Source organism: Passer montanus, unplaced genomic scaffold, assembly GCF_014805655.1.
Source record: "Passer montanus isolate IOZ18808 unplaced genomic scaffold, ASM1480565v1 scaffold42, whole genome shotgun sequence".
Taxonomy (NCBI): domain Eukaryota; kingdom Metazoa; phylum Chordata; class Aves; order Passeriformes; family Passeridae; genus Passer; species Passer montanus.
Window position 1 is genome coordinate 1,863,836 of NW_024369041.1, and position 26,568 is coordinate 1,890,403.

General features: G+C 43.5%; 1 protein-coding gene across 4 annotated transcripts in view; it reads left to right on the plus strand.

Moving 5' to 3' along the window:
* The window catches only part of CDHR1 (cadherin related family member 1), a 73,254-nt gene extending 47,042 nt beyond the window's left edge, over positions 1-26,212 (plus strand). For all 4 annotated transcript variants that reach the window (XM_039719593.1, XM_039719594.1, XM_039719596.1 and 1 more), the window contains 8 exons: positions 1,573-1,673; positions 3,412-3,615; positions 6,625-6,777; positions 10,840-11,004; positions 13,067-13,134; positions 15,632-15,860; positions 16,733-16,987; positions 23,533-26,212. In XM_039719593.1, coding sequence (XP_039575527.1) covers positions 1,573-1,673; positions 3,412-3,615; positions 6,625-6,777; positions 10,840-11,004; positions 13,067-13,134; positions 15,632-15,860; positions 16,733-16,987; positions 23,533-24,084 — 1,727 coding nt within the window. In that variant the 3' untranslated portion in view covers positions 24,085-26,212. The remainder of the gene's footprint in view (positions 1-1,572; positions 1,674-3,411; positions 3,616-6,624; positions 6,778-10,839; positions 11,005-13,066; positions 13,135-15,631; positions 15,861-16,732; positions 16,988-23,532) is intronic.
* The last annotated feature ends 356 nt before the right edge of the window (positions 26,213-26,568 follow it).

The following is a 26,568-nucleotide window of genomic DNA, read 5'->3' on the forward strand; positions in this document are numbered from 1 at the left end:
AATGGAAAAGAGGGGAAGGGAATATGCTTTTAGTGCATAGAAAGTTGAAAAACAGAGAACAGAAGATTGCAACAGGTTTCTGCCCCTGCACCTCAGACACTGGCATTATTTTTGACAAGCCCTTATTCCAATAACGGCAGGCTGGGATGTTAAAGGACAAGAAAACAGAAACAGCAAATAGGCAATTGTTTGTTCTTAATAAGCACGTGTTATCCCAGGAGTGTGGAATAATGATAGGAAATGCCCAATCTTCTGAACATGCTGTCTGGAGGAATACACATACTGCTACATGTGCTCCAGGTTACCCGTTTCCCTGGGATAACTAGACAATAACATGAAGTATGGTGGTTTGAAACCACTATTGACTTAAGCTTCTTCTCAATCAGAATGTATTTTGCAGGCCAATGTATCTTAATAATTGGGTATTGTGAGTCAATATCTGTTCAATGTTGTGTCTAGAGTGCTTTAATGAAGTTGCAGTTATTGGAGGTATTAGCAGAAGAGGATACTATCGGATGGTTTAAAAATCAGCATTGGAAATGAGTTTGAGGAAAAGAACAACAACTGGGCTTTCAGGTCATCATCCTTTATTTCTGAAGGCTTGATCTCCTCCTACATTTAAAGGGATTTCTTCTCTTTTCCTTTCAATGGTAGGCTGCCACAAAGCACAGGATGTGGCCAATACTTTACATGAGGCAGCATCAGGGCTGCCCTTCCTGGGCACCAGCCTGCCCTTGGCTGTGATGTGAATCCTGAATCCTGGTGAGACACTGCAGCCTCTTTGCAAGCTGGCATTTGCTTCAGCACAAATACACCAACCTCAATAGACTGCTGCCTGGAACTGGTATTGTCTCCAGATCAATGGAAGTTGGGTAGCAGCAGCAAAGTCAGCCTGCAGCCCTGTCCTGCCTCTGTCAGACTCTGCCTCAGTTCAGAAACCTTGGGGTTTACCCCAGATACTCCAAAAAATCCTTATTGTTCAGGAAAGCCTTGCAACAGGCTGAAAGCTTTTTTTTTGACAACTCAATGTTTAAAACCAGAAGACACTTCTCCAGAGATGCTGTCTGAGGGAAGTGACTGTGTTTCTTTTTGGCAGGTTGTCAGGCTTCTCACCTTAGCTGATATTAGTGAGAGAAATGTTCTTGTTTCTCAGACTTAATTAAGCATTTGCTAATTACAATGACAAATGTCTATTTTTGTCTAAACCAGCATATAAAGAAGGCAGCATAATAAAAACTAATACCAAACTTGCATGCCTGGATGCTGAGGCTTGAGAGGAGCCCAAGCAGGATGGGAAGAGGAAAATGCTGACATAAAATGTTGCCCATAAGGGAGGAACTTCACTGTGCCATTCCTGGGGAGGAAGCCCTTTTAGACCCTCATCTGTGTTTTCATCTCTCTGTGACCAGTCATAGAAATCCTTCATTTTTGAAGAGTGGTTTCAGATCTACTGATACATATGGATACACATATGGACTAAAATGTGCTTAATGAAGTGTACAGTTGATTTGCCCATGTTGTTCAAAGAAAGAAAGTGTGGCATGCAACCAGAGCATCTTGTTTTCATTGCAGGAAGTGAAGGTTCATTTGAAATCAGCAACACCACTGGAGCCATTTCTGTGATAAAAAGCCCAAATCAGCTCAAGAAAGAAGTGTATGAACTAAAAGTTAAGGTAGGTACTGTGGCCACTTTAAGACTATTGGTCTAAAGTGCCATGAGTAAGCATGATTGTCTAAAATTGTTCAATTTATAGTTGGCTTTACCTGTTTCAGAAACTGTATCTGAACAGAGTGCCAAATAGTATAAAGCAGCACTAATTGGTTTTGTTGAGATGTTGGGATATTATTGTTGGGATATGTAATATCTCAAATTACTTCTTTCAAATGAAATTTCATCTCTCAGGCTAGAGAATCAATGTCCTTTACAGTCCATAGATACCTGTTCTCTGTGTTTCCAGATTTTATTGCTAAATTAGTGTCTTGACACCTCCATGTTATGAGATAGGTCAAATCTATGACTGGTAATAGGACTGGGAGAGATCATGCAGTGTCATGTCAGCACCCACTCCTGAGTCACTCATCAGCCACACACAAATACGTGCTCACACCTTGATGAGCCAACACCTCCATGAGCCAGTACTCATGTGACAGGCTGTGTTATTTTAAGCAGTTTCTAAAGAAAAAGTGTTTAAAAATGTAGAATTACATTGTGAAGACTGTATCAGTTTTCTTCAGCACATTAGAACTGTATATTATTGTTATGGCAAGGACAATACTGACTTAAAGGCAGCTTTGAGGAGTTGCACACTGCCAGAATCAGTGTGTAGCTCCCCCTTGCTTGCTCCTGGGCTCAAGCAGGGCAGGTACAGGTACAGTTACCTGGGAGAACACAGAGTTCTCATGGGCTGAGTTAAACTCCAGCACCATTTCTTCCTCTATCAGCTCTGCTTCACTGCAGTCTACTACCACTCCCCAGATGCAGAATGCATTAAAGCCTTGCAGGCTTTTCTGATCTCCTAATTATGTATGTAGTGACCCAGAGCTTATGCAGGCTGCAAAAGCTGCTAGAGGAACCAAAAGGGTGTTATATCACCCAGAATATACAGTGACATATTCCCAGCACCTCAGTTGCCAGACTAGTCTCTTTGGAGAAAGTGCCTTTGGTTTGGAGCCCTTTGAGCAAAAAGGCATGTTAGATATAGCTGTTGGGACAAAAATACGAGCCAGTTTCTGTCCTGGCAGAAGCAATGTCTCAGGTTCAATCCAGTGAATCAGGCTGCGTGTTGCAGTTGTTGAAACCCAGACAGATTTGATCTTCTGGTTCAGAAAAATACCAGCTAGGTTTGCCTGTCTGTCTAAACTATATGCACCTTAAATAAAGCTCATCTAAACACCACAGCAGAATTTTGAATTGGAGACTAAATTAAAAAAAAAAAAAAAACCACCAAAAAAAACCACCAAAAACCCATGCACTTTTTCAAATATTTAGCTAAATGCCACAAGTAGAGTTTTTCTCACAGTATTAAAGGCTGCAGTCCTTGCAGCAATGAGACAATGAACTGCCTGTGGTACCACACTGTCTTCTTTTTCTATTCTATCAACACTTTAGGCAAGCAATTACCTTACCACTATTGGATTGTTTTTAGAGAACTGTTTTCACCTAGAGTGAGTTACTAAGATGACAAAATTAGAGGGAGAATCAACTGGGGCTCTACTGGGAATGGTTTATTACCATAATCTTCTAATCATCATAAACTTAAGCGTGAAATGGACTGAGGTTTTAGAGAAATATAAGTCTATGAATCTTCCTACAAGTTAGAGTGCTTTGTACATGTGGAATAATACCTGCACTTGAATCTGAAAAAGGAGAAAAATGCTTCATCATTCTTTTCTTCCTCTTGCCTGCTGCAGGCATCAGAAGTCAGTCAGGAAGGTGACATCTCTGAGCACACATTTGCCATGGTGACCATACGGGTGGTGGACCTCAACAACCATCCACCAACGTTCTATGGAGAAAATGGTCCCCAGAACAGGTTTGAGCTGACCATGTACGAGCATCCCCCAGAGGGTGAGATCGTACGGGGACTGAAGATTACAGTCAATGATTCAGATCAGGTAAATGGAAACTATGCAGACTTTCAGTTTTCCTGTCCTGTTTTCTTAAAGACTAGAAAGAGCTCTTGGATGGAGAAATGTCATTTTAGACATTCAACTGTTTCACCTGCATTCCCTAAAAGCCTAGGACAGATGAAGTAGTGGTAGGGTCCAGTATCACAGAGAGACTAGATCCAGGAGCTCAGTCTCTCATGTACTGTTAGGCCAATGGGAAGGGTGGTCCTAAACCTTGCCAGGTCTTGTGGCAACTGAAGTTGAACAATCCTTGCGAACTTCCCTGACTGCTGGTTGTGTTCATTTGTTGCCAGTGTATTGTCTGAGAACATACTCCCTTTGAAGATTTTCTTGGAGTTTCCAAGCCCTTTAGTAACTTCAGGTGCAATTACTGTCTGCATCTTCTTCTGGCCCTTATGTTACAGTCAGGGTCTGCAGTGCATGCTTTGATTAATCATTCCCATTGGAATATTTTTAGGTACTCTTAAAAATTATGCCCAAGCCAAACTAACTCTTACCAGATCAAGAAAAAGGAAAGAAGATTCCATCCATGTCAGCCTGCTGTCTAACTGACCTGTGATGCCTGTAGGTACTATGGCAGTGGTTGCTATAGGGACCCCTAAGCTAAAAACTGTATGAATGACATCCATCTGAGTTAGCCTCTGGTTAGGTAGTGACAAGAAAAAAGCTTAATGCATCTGAGAATTGTATTACTATTGGAAAGAACTCTCTTCTGTAACAGTGCTCAGTATTGTGCTGGTTTGATGGTATTGTACTTTATCAAACCCACTGGCTTCTTCCCCCTCCCTCCTGCTGCTCTGAAGCGAGCAGATAAATGACTGCTTTCAAAGCAGTGCTATGTCTATCCTGCTATTGTCATGGGGGATGGTGCTGCAGAAGGGGAGAAACAAAACCCATCTCTTTAGAGACAAAATATATATCTAGGCTGACAAAATATTCAGGCTGCAAGTTAGGCTATAAAATAAGCAGAAAACACTGATAAATACACTGTATAGATTTCTCAAGAAGCTTCCTAGTACAGTGTAAGGCATCACTCATGGGGGGGTGGGTTGCTTTTCTTCTAAGGCAGAGAACGCAGTGTTTTTCCTTCTATCCGAGATGATTCTATAGAGAAGAAAATTAAACATGTCTCTGTCTCTGTCACAGCTGCTAGAGACTCTTTCTTTTGGGGAGTGGATGATCCAAGTGAGGAGGAGGAGGAAGCTGTGGTTAAGGTCTGGTTTAGGCCTACAGATTGATGGAAATGTCATGCTTACTTGCAAAAAAATTATACAGAAATTTCTCTCCCAGACCTCTTCAGTGTGGCTTAGGACTGAGTGCTGCTGTTCCTTCAGTCATTCCTGTGTCCCATGGCTGTCTGCTTGGAGACATGCAGCAGCATGGCTGGCTCTGAGCAGATCTGGGTTCAGTAGACATCAGTGGCAGAAATCACTCAGCTGTTGGAGGGAGCAGTTCTGTCCCTGTCCCATGCCACCCTTCTAGTCATGTACGGTCCCATGTGCCACACACTTTGTGTACTGTCAGACTGTCCACTCTTCCCATCAGCACTATTTTCCATAGCCCAGCAGCTCTGGCTTTGTTGGATTTACCACCCAGCAAAAGAGAGCCTGTTGTCATCTCTGTAGTTGGGGAGTGGGTTTGTGTGACCAAAAAACACAGACTGAGTTTGGATACAAGGTCATTCTGTTTCCCTTAAGGGACTACTGCTGAATACTTTTTCTCTTGGCATGAACTAGGGCTGCTCAAGAACTGCTCATAACAAGCTCTCCGGGGATACAACTGAAAGTAAAGTTGTCCTGTTTGAAAGTTATTATTAGAAATTAATAATCTCAAGATTTATGCTACAGGCAGAATGTGGCACCAGGCAGGCAGTGAATCTGGCTGTTTGTCAGTGTAAACATGACACTGAGAAACTGGTGAACCCAGAGAGTTTGGTGAGGTAGGCTCAGCTCATTTTCACATCTTCCCTGTAAGGCAGAAATATGAGAATCCCCCTTTCATCTTTCCTCTTACATGCTCCAGTTTGGTTTAAAAGAATTAGCCTGGCCAGCTGGCTCTGGCACACTCTTCCCAACTTGCATACAAGTGATGATAACCTTTCAGATACTGCTGCTTCCCATGTTCTCTCTGGCTAGAACGTTTATCTGTGTAAGGGGATTTGCTCTCTCACTTCACCTGGAGCTGTCAAGTGTGTGTCAGATTTTGTCCTGCACAAGTGGAGCTCCTCTCTCCCCACAAGTGCATCAACTTCCAAAAGATTTGGTGTTTTCATCTCTGGGCTAGCTTAATCCAATCAGTGAAAAACATGATACTCCACATCTCTTTGAAAATTACCTTTGTGATTCTGCATCTTCATCATGCAGAATGCATGAAGAACAACTCACACAGCATGTAAGTTATTAGGACACAGATTGGACATGGGAAGTGTACAAGGCCAGGCTGGATGGGGCTCTGAGCAACCTGGTCTAGTGGGAGGTGTCCCTGCCTGTGGCAAGGGGGTTGAAATGATCTTAAATGTCCCTTCCAACCCAAACCATTCTGTGAGACTGGGTTTGTGAGCATTGTGTTGTCCTTACTGGAGCAGTTCAGTTGTGTTTCCTTGGTAGGAAGCAGGAAGAGGCAGGATTTCCCTGCCAATATGCATGTGGTGTCATCTCTGTGTAGCTTCCAGTGTGTGGCACGAAACCCAAGGCTGCTTGCCACAAGACTCCTCTCTTAGCCAGGCCTGCTGCAGGGTTTTTCCATTATGACTGAAAGAATAACCAAGCTTGTCAATCTATTTTAAGAAAAGCTGTGTCTGTCTTGTGACTAGGGCTGGAGGGATTATACAACTAAGCTTCTTAGTGATCTCCTGCCCAGGGGATGGAGAGCAGAGGGCTCTTAGCAGTAAGGCTTGTTCTCATTTTATGTAGTTTGAAGAAACAGAGCAATCTAGGCTGTAAGAAACATGACATTACTGAAAACAATCAATGTCATATCTGCTTTTATTAACAGGGAGCCAATGCTAAATTCAACCTCCGTCTTGTTGGACCTGGTGGCATCTTCCGAGTGGTTCCTCAGACTGTCCTGAATGAGGCTCAGGTTACAATAATAGTGGAAAATTCTGCTGCCATTGACTATGAAAGCTTCAAGGTGTTAACCTTCAAGGTACTTCTGCTTTCCATGTCCTCTCTTTCAGTGTATGCAGTATGAGTAGGATGGCTTTTGTATCTGATGTGATTTAGCTTCTTAATCCACCCAGAGCTGTCTGATGCATTATCAGAGACATGATAGTCCATGCAAGGGAAACTCATTTCTGCCACTGGTTCACCACCTTCACAAGGTTTAATGGATGCATCTGTGGACTGATTTAGTCCAGTCAGTGCAAAATGTTGATTTTTTTGTGTCTCTCTGGAAACTGTACATGTTGGTGGCTCTGAATCATTCTAGACTGAACCCTCAGGGTGCTATTTCTGCACTCACAATGATACATTCAGAGGATGAAATCCTAATTTCTCTGCAGCAAGAACTTTACCTACTTAGTGCTAAGTAATTTGATTCATGATCATGCTTTTGGATGTTGGCAGCCTGAAGACCCCAGCTGACTGGAAGATAATTCCCCAAAATTGCTCACTGCCTTTGTCAGAGTCTATCTATCTATATAGCCATTTGCAGGCTGACCTGAGGCTCACCCATGCTCTAAACCAGCTCTGCAAGAACCAGTTTCATCCAAAAGCTGGAACCTTGCATTATTACCTTCCCTGATGGATTCTTTGGCTCATCAACAAGATAACTAAGTAGTCTGGTTTTCTGTCAGCTGCCTGACATGAGCGTAGATGTTTCAGTTCTGATTGCAAAGAACTGCATAGACAATCCCTGTAATCATTTTAAAAAACTGCCAAAACAATCTAGCTGAACATTAACATATGTATCGTAACATACAGAGAGGAGCATTTTTTGCACAGTCCAAAAGCCAAAATTCCACAATTTTGTTCTCCCCCTTGCTGTGTGGTTTGCTCTGTGTCCTTAGCAAGCTTCACTTCAATGTGTCAGGCCTCTTCTTGCAATGTTGCTAAGCCATTTTGAGCTTTACAGGTTATAGATGCTACAAAAATATGAGGCATCATTACTGCATTAAAGTGGAAGATTCTGAAAGGGCCATAAAGTGCTACTGAAACTAATTATAACAAGCACACATTTATTCAGGTTAAACTACCAAAAGACCAGTAAAGGAGTTACACATGGCCTCCTCATGAATGCCAATAGAAATCAAAGTAGTTAATGTGATTGCCATGAACACCAAAAGAATTAATTACCAGGAAAAAGGATATATATTTTTATAGCTTAAGCAGCTATTATTTTGTTTAATTCTTTCTACTGGAGAAAGACTTTTCAAAATTATTTCCACTGGAGACTATAAGACTTGGCTTAAAAAGTGCAGCCTTTTTCTGGATTCCAAAGGGAGAAGGTGCAGATGGATGATATGGTAGCAATATATGGCAGCAAATACTTTATAAAGACCTCATTGCTGGCTTCACTTTCCTGCAAAGTTCAAATCCCTTCCTACCCAGTTTTAGTTGTCAGTGTAGTCATTCTGGTTAGAATTTTGGATGAAATATATTTCTATTTAATGTGTGTCTCACAACAGCTTTGAGAGGTTATCTTCAGGGTTTTGGTTTTTTTCTGTAAGCAATGATCCCTCTCCTCTAGCTCATTTTTGAAGAGTAAAATGCCAGAGAGTAATTAAAGCTAATTTGTCTAGAAGATACACTGAAATATTTTCTGAAGCAAAGGCTGCTAGAGAAACCTATCTTCCATTTAGTGCTGGCTCTTAAATGTAGGTGGTAGTCAGGAGTTCCTTCATTTTCAACTGTCTAAGAGCTGAAAAGGGTTTCCCAGAGTACTGCAGCTATGGTAATCCACACATCTCTGCAGTCCCTCTGCCACAGGGGCCAGATATTGCTGTCCCACCTTGTTGGGGGCTTCCATGCTTTGGGGGCAAACCTCCTGCCTCCATCTCCTTCAGATTAGAGCACATCCTGCCTTGGCAGGAGCTTCCAGACACTCACATCTACAGCCTGGGACCAGGTGAGGCTGAAATTATCATCAGCTGCCAAAATCAAATTCTATTTTAAAAATTTACCTACCACTTTTAAGACTGCATGTCAGTTTGCTCTTCTGGCACCTAAGTATGAATTGTTGATATGTAGTCCCGTGAAGCAATAGTTTTACACTATTTTTTTTTTCTCTCTGCATGAAACAAACAATACAGGTCTGCATAAGACAGTGCAGGCAAGTAAGCTGACAAAATTTCTTCCCTGAAGGAAGATGTTGTCAGCATGTTGACATAGCAGGACCATGGCTGCTTAAAGGAGAGGGAATAAAAAATCAGTGTGGAAAACAAAGTAAAAATACTGAGCTTTCACAAGGTATACTGAGATGGACTGATTGCAGCAGCAGAGATGATTTAACTGCAGATGTTATAATTTAGTAATGGCTCCATATGCACAATCAGCACTCAGGTTTTACCTCTGTACTGCTTTAGGAGCTGAGATTTCTCATGAGGAGGTTTTTGCTGATGTCTGCATGGCTGTCCCTTCAAAAATTTCTTGGCTGTAACACCACCTGAGACTCCCAAACACAAAAGTTAGCACAGCAATGGAGTGACCAGGCTCCCCTTTTGGAGCAGCAGTGTCCTGCAGTAATTGCAAGCAATCCTTCGAGATCATTTCTTCTCTTTTTTTTCCAAGCATTATAAATGTGCACACGGCAGACACAGCTCTAGGAGATGACACTGAGATAGCCTTTTCCCTGTCTACTTGAACAGCTCCTCACCCTCTGCTTTCACCTTGAGGTGATACAAATTGTCCAAATCTGGCAGAGCAGAGGCCGGAGTGTGTGTCCCCCAGGCAGTCGCGGATGTCCCTGCTGGGGAGCATCACTCACATGCCCTGTGGCCCTGCACACCCAGGATGAGCTCCCGCAGCACCAGGGGAGCAGGGGGTGCTGGGGCAGCCCTGCTGCTCCTGCCAAAGCTCACTAAGGCACCTCTCTTTGTGGGAGCTCCTGGGACACGTCTTCTGGTAATTAAAACCCCTGCAGCCAGATTTCTCAGCTGAGCCTCTTAGATCTCAGTTCACGTCCTGCTCAGTAGTCTATTAGTGGTGTGCTGTCTTCTTAGAGCCCTCCTGCCTTGTGTTAACTATGTCTCTGCCCACGCATGAAAACCAAACATTAGACCATTGTTTTTGGTGTTAGCCATTAGGGCTCAGCCCCCACAGAGCCCAAGACTGATGGCTTAGTGCTGATCCTGTGTGCTACAGACACTGTGAAGGTCCCAGTGTCTCTCAGTACCCATTGTTGAAACTGCTCTTTCTGGCTAACAGAACCACCACACACAACCTGAGCTTGCTGCTGTACCAGCTGAGGCATCCTACTGATGCTCCCCAAATCCAGTAGATTTTGCTCAGTAAGGAGCAGATAGATACAGTAAATACTCAGTTTACTCTATGCCATTGCCTGTCCTTTCAGATGAGCAGTTATAAAAATGTGTGATGTCAAAGAGCTCTGTTCTTCTCAGAGACAGTGAGGCAATTCAAAAGCCCTCATTTTATCTGATTAAGTCCTAATCAGCATGAGGCAACAAGGGTAGAAGTGCCATGAAGTCAGTAGTAGAAGTCCTCAGAATCTCTTGGAAATGGGATTCTGCTGTACATGCCTGACAATCCAGCATTTGGGGTGGGAAAAATGCTGCTTCAAAACAACTGGTTCCCTCATCTTTTTACCCTGTTTGGTGCACTTTATTGTTCCTGACTTCTTTCTTGAGGAAGAACTTTCTCTACAAAAGATCACAATTAAGTTTATGTAGTTATTCAAAATAAATCAGTGCTTATGTTTCCCCAAGTTCTAGGAGCTGAATGGGATGATTGTTTGTTGGCTTCTGTTATGGTTTTTGGATGTGTGTTGGTTAGTTATGACCAGTCACATCTGTCACATGAAGTCTAGTATGAATACACGGGTTTGAAGGCCTCTTGACTGCCCATCTCAAGCAAGTACACAAAAACAAGCCGAGGACACATGCTGACCTGGCTCATCATCTCCCTAGTTCTGAGCTGTCTGGTCCAACCAGACTATTGTGCCATGGGTGCCATTGTGCCATGGGTGTAGAGGAAGTTCCTTTAAGAGAACTAATAGCTGCTTTGTAGTGATGTCTGGTTTTTCTCTTCTTAGCTTCTTGCAATAGAGGTGAACACACCGGAGAAATTCAGCTCGACGGCTGACGTGGTGATTCGCTTGCTGGACACCAATGACAATGTGCCCAAGTTCTCCTCTGACTACTACATTGCCAGGATCCCTGAGAACTCCCCAGGGGGCTCCAATGTAGTTGCTGTTACAGTAAGTTTCATTTATCTCTTAAGAAATGTTCTCTTTTCTGGGTGTCTGTGGAAACAGTTCAAGTACCTTAAAAACAGCGGACAGGGCAAATAGCAGATCTTACTCAACATTTGACTTCTGGACCAAACTCCAATTCCTTTCTAGAATCAACCCAAAAAAGCCACTTTGGGAAAAAGTAAAGTTTCAGACAAATATTATTGAGAACAACAAGGGCCATCTGCTTTTAAGACAAATCACATGGCCTCGGAGTATTAAGAAAGCCTCAGCCAAATCAGTGTCCAGTGGGAAGATTCAGTTATGGCTAAGTGGAATTGGATTTACTGGATTTGTTTGCTTAAGTATGAGTAAAAAGAAACATGATGGCTGCTTAGTAGGTATTAGTCTCCTCCTCTTGGGAGGAACCTGGCTGCTAAAGGAATAATTAAACAGTTAATGAGGGCAAGAATATAAAATTAAAGTGCTTAGGACTGGGAAAAAAAGATCCCTATGTATGTATCTTCTCACGGTGGGAAAAATATGCTTATAGATTTTCCAGTATCTTGCATTTTCATACAAAGAAAGTCAGGGTATTACACGGGCCTTGAGTGCTGGAGGAGCATTTCCAGCTGCCTCTCTCTAATGAAACTACTGAGACTGGAAACAGCCCTCATGTCACAAAGCCAAGAAATCTCCTGGCCACCTGGGCCTTGGTGGGGGATGCAAGTCACCTTGCAGAGGCCACACAGGTAGGGATAGTGGAGGCAGGTTGCCAGAGGTCTCCAGTACAAGCTGGCAACAAGCAAGAAAGACAAATAATCAGAATAATAAAGTGCTGAAGGCAAATTTTAGCAGTGGAAGAAACAAAGAACTGAAACATAAATAACAGAGAAAAGGTTATTGCATGAAACTAAGGAAATATATTAGAAACTCTTAAACATAACTATCTTTGAGGTAAGAGAAATAAAAACACTCTAGGATGTGGGCAGCAAAAAAAATAAGAGATTTAAAAAATGTTTGCAGAAGCAATAAAACTTCTGAGCTAAAGTGCACAGGAAAGTGTAGCTGAAGAAGCCCATGTAAAATTTAGTCATGTGCTGTCAACTCAGTACTTGACCCAGATTCACAACTATATGTGAAAAACTAAGATGTTTCAAGTACTCAGAATGGCAATTCTGGAAGAAGTCCCAGGTATGCAGATGTTTTAAGTGAAGTTAGACAGTACCAAACTAGGCTGCAGTCAAAATCGTGGGGTGACAGAATCTGACAAGCTCATGCCAAAGAACAAAACTACAGCTACCAGTAGGGCTGCAGGTGTGTTATGTTAATCATGCAGGAATCAAAGACATTGTTCCAGTTCTCAAATATTTAAACAGGAAGATGAATGAATGAGCCAGCACCACCATGATTTTTGATGGCCAGATACAATGCTATAACACCTCCTCAGTGCTATCAGAGGAGCAGGAGCTTATGGAAATAGCTGCTACCAAATCAATAGCTTTCCTAAGCCTGAGCTAAGAAAGGAAGCCAACAAGAGTATGAAGCTAAGATATCATCTGGTAACAGTATCTGCATTATTAAAAGTCACACAGGCACAAGAGTGATTAAAAAATAAAGAAAGCTGAAATACAATGTATGGATTGAAACATTTGTTATTCATTACTATAAATTGACTCAATTAAACAAGCAGAAGCTTAAAAATACAATATATAAAGTAAATAGCTTTGTCCAGGGAATATTCATTAATGTTTAACTGATAATTAGGAAGGTCTGAGAGCTGGCAGTGTGTTCATGTCATTGAGATTATCTCCATCTCTATCAGAGGAGGATGAGGTAACTGTGGATGCATGGGGCCACCTAGCGTCACTCACTGTGCCACAGCCCCCGGGCACCAGGGACAGTTCCTGGGGCTGGCAGGATGTTTTCTGTTGTGCACTTCCTAGGTGCATATTTCCTCATGCGGTTTCCCACTAAAAATGTGATGGCAAAGAGAGTGAAAAGTATTTGGGCCTGTTGTTAAAAGAAGAATGAAACAGTTCTTTTTCCATTTTAGTAAAGTAAAACCTTCTCTTTTTTTTTTCTTAAGGCTACTGATCCAGATTCAGGGCTTTGGGGAGAAATCAAGTACTCTATCTATGGAACAGGAGCAGATCTGTAAGTAACAAGTAAATAAATAAAACTACATAACCTCTAAGCAGAGTTCTGAAATAATTTTAAAAGAAAGCTAGCAGACTAATTCTTGGTCTGCTCATTTCCAAGGACATTTATGCCATGTTATTTTTGAGTTCTGTGAACTACTACTGTGAAGCTACTCTGATCATTAAACATCGACTTCATGAACTCAAGGAATTCTACCCACAAACCCCCAGAGAGATACAGAGCAGCTAAAGTATCAATACACAGGATTTGTTCAATCACCATTTGAAAAACACTTGTAAGAGAAAGAGAGATTTTGGTCTAGTTGTGAAAAGTCAATTCTACTGAAAATGAATCTCTAGAAGGGTTTTTCCCCTCCCCTTTCCATATAGCTTTACAAATAGCTCTTGTCAAGATAAATCAGGGAAGACAAGATATTCAAGGATATACACTTCAGCTTTGGAGGTCAGCTGCATTGGGTGTTAAAAGCCTTTCATACATTTAAACATAATAGTCCTGCATGAGGAAAAAGGGAACCTGATGCTTACTTGGTTTGGTAATAACGCCTCCCTCCCTCTCCCTGTCTTTGGGGACAGTGCTGGGGGTAGAACATCTTGAAACACTGGCTCCTTCACACCATGTCCATCCTAGCTCCCAGACACGGCTGGGATCAGTGACATGGCTGTCACAGATATTCCTGCTGGAGCCTGCATTCTGCAGGGCAAAATGCTGGAAATGAATGAGATTTTCAGATACTCGCCTCAGGAATCTTTTTTCCTCTGTACATTATCCACCTGGAGCTAAAGGTGAACTCTTCTTGTTAAGGTGAAAGCTGTTTAGGAGGCGAAATCAAAGTCCAAAATCCAAGATGTTAAGGGTGAACCTCTTCTGTAGCCAGAAGGATACACATTTTGGGAGTATTTCTACGATGGATTATTTTGAGCTCTTCACTAAGTCTTTAAGCTAGCTGCTAACTGCACAGAGAGAAGCAAGAAAAGGTCATGTCATGCAGGCAGACCTCCTAGGTTTAGAATGTAGCAGCTGGTGGAAAGAAGCTTGAGAAAGTTGTTGACAAAGGATTTAGGGGGAAAAAATGTAAGCACAACTTTATTCTGATTGGCATTATGGGGCTGCTCAGATTCACTGTTCTTATGCTGTTGAATGAAGAAATTATGATGTGAGCTTTTCTTTTCCTTCTTAAGTATTTTTGTTGGTTTTCCTCCTGCCAGAATGGCATCGCTCTGCAAGGCTGGATTGATTTTCTAGCCCTGGCACCTCTGGATGTGCTGAACACACAGTTTGATGCAGATAGGAGAATTTCAACTAGAGGCACGATGTTTCTGTCTTGGATATCACATCAGTGGGTGTGCAGTTGCGTGGGCAGAAAGATGAGTTTTACTGGAGTAGGAGAAATAGTGTTAACTGTTGAAGATGAAAGCAATCTGATGGTAATCCTACTTTGGTAATCTAAGCTGCCAGTGGGTGCACTTCTGTTCTTCCACTAAAATGGGAATGATGAGAGTGCTGTCTGTGTGGTAAGGGCTGGGCTGGGAGATGAGGAGGCAGCACAGGCACTGTCTCCTACACAGCTATTCCCACCTCCAGATCTTGGATTTCATCAAAACTTGTATCTGTATTTAACAGGGTTATAAGAACAGTTGAAGATTCTGCATTGCTAAATGCCCCTTTTGTAATCACTCTCAATTGTATTCACAGTTGGAATACAGAAAATATTTTGCTACCCTGTACACTGATCAAAGGAAATATAAAAGCTTTCATCTGTTAAAAGCACTACTGCTTGGAGCCTACAGTGGCAGTCCATTTTAAAAAGACAGTGTTGGTATCTTCTCTATAAATCCAAACTTTGGACTGACACTTTTGACAGTGTCTCTGTAATTGCAAATGTGTAAAACTGAACTTGCAACAGATAAATCTGAACACCCACTCCATTCCAGAGTCAGTCTATGAAAAAATTATTATTTTTGGAGAGGATAATTTGCCCTGTATTTTAGGAGATTTAAGAGCAGATTTTTTTCCTACCCATTCTGAGAAGTGAAGCGCTTGAATATGATATACATCACACTTCCTTTAGACATTTAGGTGACATAAATCAATCTTAATTTATGCAGGACATAATCTTTTACACTGTACTTTTAAACTGGGGAAAAAAAGAGTAAAATTAGGTTTAATGTTTTTCCTCTTAATGTAAGAAAATCACTGTGGGAGAAGGCCATCACACTGAGCATTTACTGAGGACAAAGACTTTTAATGGAAAATGCAGCTAAAATGGCACAAGAGAGAAAACTATGAGACACTGATAGTTCTCTGGTTTTCAAGCCTAAAGGAGCTACACAAAAAACAGGTAGAGTCAAAGATTTGGAAACATCACCCGGAGACGAATTAGCTGAAGAGTACCAGTGTCTGGGCACAGCATTTCAGTCTTTACAGCCTGGAGCAAAGCTGGGATCTAAACACACATTAAGTGACCAAAAGTCTCCTCTTGCTTCTTTTCCAGGTTCCTAATCCACCCATCAACAGGTATCATTTACACCCAGCCCTGGGCTGTGCTAGATGCTGAAGTGAACTCCAAGTATAATTTCTATGTGAAAGCAGAGGACACAGATGGGAAATACAGCTTGGCTGAAGTGTTTATCACCGTGCTAGATGTCAATGACCACTCTCCAGAGTTCAATGAAAACATCCAGGAAAAGACGATGATCATTGGGTCACCCGTGAAGATAGAGGTGAGAGATGGCACAAAGCAGAGTGCTTTGGAAAAGCCCTGGCTCTGCTGTTTACTCTCAGGGGTCATGATGAATGTCTGAAAGTTGCCTTTTCTTGCAGCTTTATTTTGCACATCCACTTGGATGTAACAAATGGATTAAAGTGTAGAATTATAGTATTTACTGACTGCTGAGAAGGAGAAATAAATTCTATAGGCAGAATATAAAGTCCTATTACAGTATTTGAACAATCAGCTGGGGGATGTCCTGGATTAGACAGTGATCATAATAAGCCCAAACAAGATAAGTGAATGAAAGTACAGGGTTTTGAACACATAACCTTCCTGACACCCCTTTGTGTTCAACCACACAACGTAGTTCCCTTCGTTTTGAAGAACTGTATCCAATAATCCAGTGCAGAACAGTAGGTCAAAAAACAATTCCCAGGCAGAACATCCTATGTTACACACATTTAAATGCATATCATGAGGCCTGATCGCACAACGCCTAATGTTAGTAGAATAAATACCACAGCACAAAAATTAAGGCAGCTATAATTTATGACATGGAGCTAATCCCATTGTTCTTCATCACTTCACATTTGTCCTCCACACTGTGTGAGAAGCTCCCAGCTGAGGACCGTTTGCATTCTATAGATAGGTTACAGTTCAGTTTTACGTCTGATTTTGTTTCATCTCAAATAGAAGTAATTTGTAAAGAAAGGAGCCTAGTCCTGCTGTTTTTTACTAGAAAATGTAGCCTAGCTTCCAAGATGAAATGAAAGCAGCCCAGTCATGGCACAGATACTATCAGAAGTGAATGCCCAGAAGGTGTTTGTCCTCAGGCAAAGATAAAAACAATAACACCTTTGTTTTTCACACTTCCCCTACCAGGCTATAGACCAAGATGCAGAAGAACCCAACAACATTGTGGATTATTCCATCATGCAAGCAGACCCGGCCAATGTGTTTGACATAGACCAAAGCACTGGGGAGATCAAGCTGAAATCCTATATCCGATCTCTGGACATCATCCACAACATCACAAACAATAAAGACTGCATATGGTCATTGGTGGTCCAGGCCAAAGATCGAGGCTCCCCCTCCTTCAGCACCACAGCAGTTCTGAAGATTGATATCACAGAAGAGGTAAGCAAATGTTTTAGAAAAATCCTTATGGGAACAATCCCTGAAAAGCACCAAAGGGTAGACATTGCTTGCTCCATTTCTGAGACCTTCTTGCCAGCTCTGTTTTGCAGAGTATTTCTATAGCCTTGTGGTGAAGTTGGATTCTGCAGCCACAAATGTGAAAGATATTTTGATCAGAAATATTGCAAAGGTACAAAGGTAGGAGCACAATATAACTGGGAGATGAGTTTTTTGTTAGAGATTGTTAGATATTAATTAAGGTCTATAGACGTCTGAGAGTAAAGGCAAATCCCAACTGCTAAATTTCTGCTTTTTTATTTTCATCCAGAAGAAAAAAAAATCTCTTTTCCCTTACAAAAAGTGAATGGAAAACAGCTGGGGTCAGAGTGAAATAAGTCAGAGAAATCAACTGAAGTGACATGGGAAAAGTGAGAAAAAACTTTACAGAAATGCTTTAAAGTACACAGAACTTTGGATGGGAGTTTAATAATTGCAGTATTATTAGCAGATGAAACAAGAAGACTCTAAAAGAGTCTTGCACATGTAGGTTGAGATTTTCCTTAGTCCAGCTTTTAAGTCAGCTGGAGAACAAGCAGCGATTTATGGTGTGCAGCACGCGCTTGCACGGTTCTTATTTATTGTAACTGCCTTGCCATGCCTTTAACTAGGTACCAGCAGGGAGGAAATGGGCTTTAAAGCAGATGAGAAACACACCATTAGCCTGATAGTCTCTAGACCACACACATAAACTGGGCAAAGATGCAAAACTCATCCTACAGACTGCAGCTGCCTTCTTGGTTTGGTCACAATGCTCCCACTGCTCTTAGGTCTGTTACAATCTTTGTTTTCTCCATCTCCTCTTATTCCACTGATACTCCATGTGAGGCACATTCATATGATAGTTTGTGTAGACAGTTCAGAGCCTGCTGGACTGCCAGGGGCCTTGGGTCTGCCCTAGCAGGGCAGTGGCTGGCATGGGGCTGCCTTTTGGGGCTGGCCAGCCCTGTGGGAGAGGGCTGGCCTTGCTGCAGCAAGGCTCTACCACGTGGAGCTGGGGGACTCTGCATGCAGGGTGTCTGTGGTAAGTCTAGAGCTTTAGCTGTTCTTACAGGTACAAAGGAAATGCACTGCTTAGCTCTTGGATTTCTCATGGAAATGAAGTTTTGGTGGGTTTTATACAACCAATCAGAATTACTGCCCACAGCCAAGAGTGGGAGTAGTTGCCCTCCCTGCCTCGCTTCCAGGCTTCTCCCAGGCTGCACATTTCAGGAGTGTGTGGCAGTGGGTGGACCCAGGCCCAGTCCTCAGGCACATCCCTGATCATGGCCACAGCCTCCCCTTCCCTCCTGGGTGAGCTGGAAACCTCTCTGTCAGCATGTGGGGCTGATGGGTGTGAGTGGAGAGAGGGTGTCCCACACCTCCCTGCTGGGGGACAGCATGTCCCTGAACCAGCTGAAGAAGGACAACTAGAAGGAAAACAAAAGTAGCTGATACTTTGGGATAAGGAGTTTCCTGAATTTCCTTCTGGTGCTTGAAGCAATAGCAGTACCTGATGAAAGATGGTGTCTTGTATGAAGTCCCCTGTCTGCTCCCTTTTCTCCCCCTCCAGGGGTATACATTTGGCACAAGGTGAGGGAGAGCCCTCCTCATAAAGTCTAAAGGGGAAGCAGAGAGCGTGTGATGACATGGATTTCCTCACACACAGTTTTTTTCCTTCTTCCAATGCTCTTCTTGATGCCAAGTCCCAACAGAGAGTCTGAGATAGCAACAGAATCTTCTTTCTTTGAGTAGGTTTCTTCAGCAGCATCTGGGCTACCAATCTAGTGTCATATCCTCCATAACCTTTTGTACGTCTCTGTTACTTCTTCCATGGCTTGTAATGATTTGAGTTGGTTGGGTTGGGGGATTTGTTATCCCATAGCCTCCCATCTTTTTTGCAGAAACAGATTTCAGTTTGCAGGTATGTGAGAATGCAGTGCCAGTGTCCAAAACCCTTGGTCACTGCCTGTGTCCCAGGGAGAGCACGATCACTGCTAATGCTTTGTGAAGAAAACAATCTCTTGGTGTAGGCATATTGCATACACACTCTCTCTTTCTCTGAGGCTGTAACAAATGTGCATTTCATCCCTCAGTGCTCCAGCTGTACAAAGGCTCTTATTTCACTGTTTGGTGGGCATTTATGTATTACTGATTTTGGATAAGGAGGATATTTTTGAATGCATCCTCTAGAGGTTTCCTGCAGTGTTAATCACAGTAAGTAATTAAACAGGCATATTTTCTGATTAACGTTTACCATTGCAATTAGCACAAGTCTGTGCCCTTCGAGATGGATGCCTTGTGGCTAAGTTCAGCAGTATTGCACATCAAAAGGACCTTCTCTTGGAATAATACAGTGCTAAAGGAATCCAAAGGCCTTTTAATTTAACTGTGTCTGATTTTATGGAAATTGGTATTGAGGGGCATCTGTTAATATCCTATCCTCTCACAATAAATAAAAAATACCCTTTCACAGAATAAAAAAACATATGCTAGAAAAGCCAGTCTTTTCCATCCATATGTCTCACTCAGAAATCTGTTCCTGCCTGATATTTTCAGAGAAGGCTCATTCCTACTCCTGTTCTTGAAAGTTGGCCTGATGGGGGCATCCCTCGGCCTCTTGACGACTCCACTGAGGTTCTGCAAATGTAGAGGGGGTGTTTATTTACACCTCCTCACAGACTGAGGCTTAAGTCCATATTTAGACAGCATAATCTGTAGTTCTTAATAGCTTTGACCACTCATTTAGACTTCTAAATATAGCTGGTGAGCCATACTGAAGCTTCAAAAATCTTTGAAGTAACATGGAAATCTTCTCCTCTCATACTAATGGCAACCATGGGAGCTGTGGTTGCTGGCACTGAACAGCCCTTGCCACATATGCAGAGCAGTTAGCCTCTTCTTTCCACAGTTTTGTGGACTTGAAAAAAATACTGGTTTGATTTGAGAAGTCTTGCTTCATGCTGGTGTTTGTATTGCGAAGTGATGCAAACACAGCCTTCATATACAGTGACAGAACTGAGCTTTGGGATAAGCACTGCAGGGACAGCTGGTGTTCTGTCTCGGATCAGGAGTCACTTCTGAAGCAAATCTGATCATCCCCACATGCTGTGGGATGGCCTGTGCCTCACCTAGCTCCAAGCACACAAAGTGAACTTCTTTCAGAGGATAGTGTGTTTTGGGAGCACCCCTAGTGTGCCTGGGCACCAACAGGCAGTCCCTCCCTGCAACCAGGCTAGAACAAAAGCCCAGAAACACTGAATGTGTGGAAGTGGGCTCCTCAGAACCAGCAGGTTCATTGCCAGATTGTACAGATCCACTTGCTCAAGTTAACACAGTCTGAGTTGTCTGTAACACAGTCATTGAGCCAAACATTTACCATCTAGTCCAACTCCAGCACTGCCAAGTCCATCACAAAACCATGTCCCTTAAGTGCCACATCTACAAATAATCTGCAATAGCTTGGGCTCTTAACAGGTTTGCCTACTTACTTAGACTCCTAAATATAGCTGGTGAGCCTTAGCTGCTCTTGTGATTGAAGAGCTCAACCACATTGCTTTTGGGTCCAGCTTCTGGATACTTGGCCCATGTGCTCTGCTCACTGCAACCCATGCATTAGGAAAGGCTCTTGAGAAGCTGCCACAGACAAAAAAATCCCCCCAAAATCAGCAGAGCATTATCTTCTGTGAGCAGTGGTATTTTGGTATTTTAATTCCCTTGATGACTGGAGTGTTTCTTCCACGTCCTGGCCCAGAGAAATACAACAGCTTTCATTTAATCATGTATCTGCTTTTATTTTATGTACACCAGAAAAAGCAGTACCCTCCAAAATGCAGAATGCCTTTTAGGAAAAAACAACAGCTTCAGCAATTGCAAAGTGGCACTATTTGTTGAGCTGGCTACGTGGCACTGCTGGTAATCAACACAAGGACTTGATGTTTTAAATGTGCACTTCCCACGAGTCTCTCTGCAGCCTGGCTAGGATTATGACATTCCTGGCCTGTATTGCAATTTATTCCTTCTATTTATCCTGCCAGTGTCATGGCTATGACAAACAGAAACTCTCCGACTCTGTCCTTACAAAATGTCTGATGTTTTTATGCAGAACAGTTGTTGTCCAAGGCTAATTCCAGGCAAAGCTTTGTATAGTAGAGGTCAAGTAACTAAAATAGAGGCTGAACCAGCTAGCTGTTAATGGGTTTAGTTTTGGTATTAATCATCTCTTCATCACTGGAAGCTCTGAAAAGATGCCAGACTTTCTGAGACCAGGCAACTGAATGAAGCCAAATGTCACATCTCCATAAATTTTTATCTGTTCTTACCTCTGCAACTGTAGTACACAGGCAACATGTACTTCTGTCTAATCTCATTTATTCAAGGTTTTCAAATAGCTAGTCAAATATTCTTCAGCCATCAGTGCCTTCCTATAAAATAGATCTTGACAAAACTTGTAACAGGTGGACTCAGGTCATGCACTACTTAGCAGGGTTTATCTGACACTTAATTCATCTGACTTTCACATAAAGTTAAGTAAGCCAGGGCAGAATTTCTATCATCTGATGGGATTTAAGTACAAAAAAAAAATCCATGTAATGAAGCAAAGCTGATGTGAGTCTAAGCTCCACCAAAGCCATGGGCTGCTTTGCTTTTGGTTTCTAGTTCAGGTCCACTCCTAATTAAGTACTGGAAGAACTCTCTGTACAGCAAAATGATCAAGATTTGTGCCTACCTGCCCAGTGACATGGTCTGTGAGTTTCACTAGCATTTCTTTGCCCTTTTTTGTAATGGGACACAGGGTAGGAGTAGAGTGGGCTTGATAATGTGTTTGAGATAGCTTGTGAAAAAACAGAAATTAAGACAAGGAGGTGTTTATTAGCTAATTTACATGCCCCAAGTTTGTGGATGTGACATTAATGACAAGAGATACTCTGAAGCACACTCTGAGATACTCTTAGTCATCCTCCCCCAAAGACTGGGGAGGGCAAAGAGATGGGCATCCTAGATTAGAGTCACACAGGGAACTCCATCTGAGCTACAAGTCAGAGGTTCAAGTCCAAGCTACTGACAAGGTTCTCCTTATACACACTGTCTTTTATACCTATTTTGGCATATGGTGACTACTGCTCCAGAGGAGTCCTTTTCTCCCCATTGACCAAAAGCTGGAAGCTTAGACCTCTAACTAAAACACATCTCACTAGACATGCAAAGTTTGGGTGAGGAGTCCCTCATGTAGTCAAAGACAGGGGACTAGGGCACAGTGGACAGCCCTGTCTTTCTGCAGCCACACATCACTTTATGACCAACTCTCAGTAACCAAACCTGCGTGTGAATGTGCCATTTCTGCAGGCTCTCCTGGCCTTACACTGTCTGTTCAGACTCCACCTGTATTCACAATGAACTCTTGGAAATGCAGTCCAAGGGTAGGCTACCACGCCCTGAATAAGGGTGATCTGTGTGCCATTCCTCTAGGCTTTATTCCTCAATCAGCCAGGTGTTTATATGTGCTTCCAAACTTCTTTTACTGTTTCTGGATTCAGTTTGACATCATTGCAACTGCCTCCTCTCCTGTGCCTAGTTCAGCACTTAGCTCCCTTTATTTTATAGGCTCTCTATCCTGTGCACATTTCAGCCTAGCTCCTCAGCTGTGTTTATAATAGATACTGGCCTCTTTCCAATATAACCATGTGAGGGTTGACCATGTCTCTTATTTTTGATATTTCCAGATCAAGTCCAGGGTAAAATCCTATATTTTAGGCCTCAAGAAGCGTCCATGGACAATATATGGAATATGCATGAGTGGCGTCCTTTCCACCATTTCTGTTACAATGGTGATCTCCACCATCATGTACTGGAAAAGTGTGAAAAGATCCAAGCTCCACCCACAGGGCAAAATCCGCAAAATTATACGGGGACCTCCGAGACGCACAGTGTGCTGAGCTGGAAAGTGAACTGGCCATTCATTTGTCCTTAATATGCCATATGTAGCTTCTGTCATTGCTGATTTTCTTTTCTTTCTATAAACAAAGCTCTTTAGCTCCACTGATCTCCCCTACCTCAAAGAGTTTTGTTACGTCTGTAAAAGAGTACTTGAAAACAGAATGCAGCACATACCTGCTAACTACTCATTTGTACACTGACATTTTATAAGCAGAAGCTTTCTCCTAATCCTTTTCAATGCCATGCTCAGTAATTGAGCCAATTATTTTCTTGCTCCATTCTTGCAAGTTAAACACTATGGTGGCATGCAGGAATCTGCTTTAATTTGGTGGCAGTACTTCTGTAAGCTTTTGTGTTCAAGTCATCTACCTCACAGCACTATAATGTTTACCCAGTCTCCAGCCCCATCTAAATTCTCCACCCCTGGACTGGCTGTGTGACTCTCTTTTTTTTTTTTAGAGACAAGTTCCATCAATCAGCTCTACTTGTAACATATTTTGGACAAATGAAATTTCTAGGTCACTGTCTGTCCCCTGGAGTAAGTCATGTGTTTTCTTTGTACTCCTTTACAGACTCTTCACAAAGGGCCTATGGCCGCCTTTTTGATGCAAACTAAAGATAACCCCATGAAAGCCTTAGGAGTGCTAGCTGGTGTCATGGGCATAATGGTGCTGATAACTATCATGATCTCTACTGCCATGTTCTGGCGCAACAAGCGGTCCAACAAAGTCATGCCGGTGAGAAGGATCATAAAAAAGAGACAGGTGCCGCCATCCCGGACAGTCAGGATGGAGTGGCTGAAGTTCAAGAGGCCCAGCAACGCTGCAGAGAAGTTTGTCGTCGAGGAAGACGTGAAGAGCCTGCACAATGAGAACAGCAACAACAACGTCCAGGTTGTCCCCGTGCCGCCGGCGGCCCCCCTGCCCCCGCCACCCCCCACCCTGGCTCCCCGAGGCGATGCCCCGGCGTGGCGGGTGCCAACCGTGTCCGGCTCCCTCACTCCCAAGCATGTAATCAAGCCACCGAAGAAGAAAGGTCACAGCAGCACCCACAACGCCCTCGTGTCAGAGCTCAAAATGAGGTTTGAGAAGAGGAACGCAGCTTTCGGGGAGCCCCACATCTAGGTGCTCTCAGCAGCCCCCAGAGACTGCAGACTGTGGCTGGGCATGGATGTTTTTACTTGCTGTCTGTTCCCTGTGTCTGTCAGCACCCTGTGAACCAGAGCAGCTTCTCGCTGTGATAGCCACCCCTCACCTTCTGCAATACCATTGTGACTGCTGTTCCCTCGGCCGTGTCCCGTGGGCCCTCCCTGCTGTCTGACCACGGTGCTGAGTGTACCAGCCACGGTTTCCCCAGGTGAACAGGGACTCAGGTGGCCCCTGGTTTGGAGGTGTCTACCCAGAGCTTGGGTTTTCAAACAAGATGCTCTGCAGCCAAGGCCCTGGTGGATGCTTCTTCTGACCTGGTCTGGCAGGTGGGTTTGAGGTGTCTGAAAATCCATCACTTCAAAACCCAGACCCATTTCTGAAGGTGTTGGCCTGGCTGTGGCAGCAGCACTGAGTCCAGGTGCAGGTCTCCTACAGCAGTGGCACTGCTCTGCCCTGTGCACAATGTGCTTTGCAACAGCTGGCGGAGCAATGTGCTCATGGCCTGAGTCCCTTCATCCCCAGAAGGTAAGCAGGCAGCCTTGGAGAAGTTCTTCCTTTTCCTGCAGCTTACGCTGGGTTTTGCCAGAGCACATTGACATGATGCTGTGCTTTGCTTCTGCCCTGGACTTGCCTGCTGGGGAGGGATGGGAGGGGCACCTCAGCCTTCCCTGGACCAGCAGGGGCAAGATTTGAGCACAGAAGTTCAATAGCAGCACTCAGCACTGCCTCCTTCTGACACTGTGCCCCAAAAGAGCAGGAGCCCAGCAGGAGGAGGACATGAATAAAAGCACTGGGAAGACAAGGTAAAACTGAGAGGTAAATGATAAGTGGAAGACAGAGACAAGTGCTGGAAAGTTGCATATGTTGGTCAGGGAAGTGTCTGGAAAGATCATGTGGTGTTGTACACTGCCAGCAGAAGGTGTCAAGGAATATATTTCATCACCTCTCCTGGCTTGTTGCAAAAGGAGGTTTCCATAAAATATTCAGGTTTTTCTTATCAGTATTTTTGAGTGAATTAAACAACATGTAATGGGACGGGCCTAGCAGGGCAGCTGACAGGGGTTTTTTTCCTGTTATGTGACAGTAGTAAGGCACCAAGAGCAGAGCACTTTTTTCACTGGATCTACCCCACAGACTCCCCCTCAGGTTTGTTTCTGAGGAGATGTTTTTCAGCTGGGCCTGGCTGTTTCCCATCCCCTGAGGAGAAGGCAGCACCAACTGACTGAGCTGGCTGGGGAGCAGCACCCTGCACCCTCTCTCTGAGAGCCAGCCCTGCAGAGAAGATGTGCTGTCATGATACCAGGAACATCAAGGGGGGAAGCACACTGTGTTATTTCAAGGGGTTCATGAGAGTTCTCCAGCTGTCATTTCAATTGAACCAGCAGACCTGGCCCTCAGGATCTCCTCTCACTCCAGGAAGTGAAATAATTCCCCTTTTTGCACCAGGACTTCATCAGTTTAGGAGATAGCTGGTTGAATATGAAATTATGCACTTACAAGGAAAATCTTGTATTTTGTAACTTCAGTTCAATCTGCCTAGAAGCCATAGTGCTCATGTCATCCGTGAGCTGAGCCAGCAGCTGTAGCCAAGAGGTCCAGGAGAGTCCCAGCTGGGGGCCATGGCAGGATCGCTGCTCCCAGAGTCTCTCCTGTCACACCTCTCCTTTTCTCTACTGTTTTCTTGCTTATCCTTCCTCCTGGGGCACTGTGATGTGAGGCCAAGTTCTCACCTACCCAATCACCTCGTCTTTGTCCCCTGGCCACAAGCTGGCCGAAGGGAGGGGACATGCAGCCCCTGACCCCACTCCTGCTGCCCTGTGCAAGCACCTGCCTTCTGATGGCTGAGTGTCTGCAGGTTCTGCAATGTTCCCCCAAGTTCCTGATTTATTCCCCATTCCACTGTCTTCCCAGTGTTGTGTTACTGCCAGTATTCAGTGTTCATTCTCTAATGAGGAAAGCCTATAAAGACCATTCAATTAAGTCAGATTTAACAGGAATTACAGGCTTATAGTCTTAGAGATTATATTTAAGAGGCAATAAAGATGTTTTATTACTATGTTGTGAGACTCCTTCCCAGTTACTCTGTATTTCAATTTCAAAGGGTTTTTTTAATAAATAATTTTTTTTTTAAATCTGCAAAACGTGCTTCTGTGCTTGGTGTGCTTCTGCTGGCAACGATGCCTTGTGCTCACCTGTTACATTACCAGACAGCCACAGGCAGCCAGGCCCCTTTTTAGGATGACCAAATGGGCCCTTCTGTGGGCTGTGAATCAGGAGAGGGGCTGTGTGGCTTTTGGACAACACCAGGCTGGAAGGAGGGGCGGTGGGAAGCAGGATGGCATTGGCACAGGCTGGGCAGGGTCACAGAGAGCCCCTGGCTGAGCTCCCATGGTACAGCACTCTGCAGCACAGTCCCAAGGCAGGGAGGCAGCAGGGCCAGTCTGATGCCAGTGTCCAGTG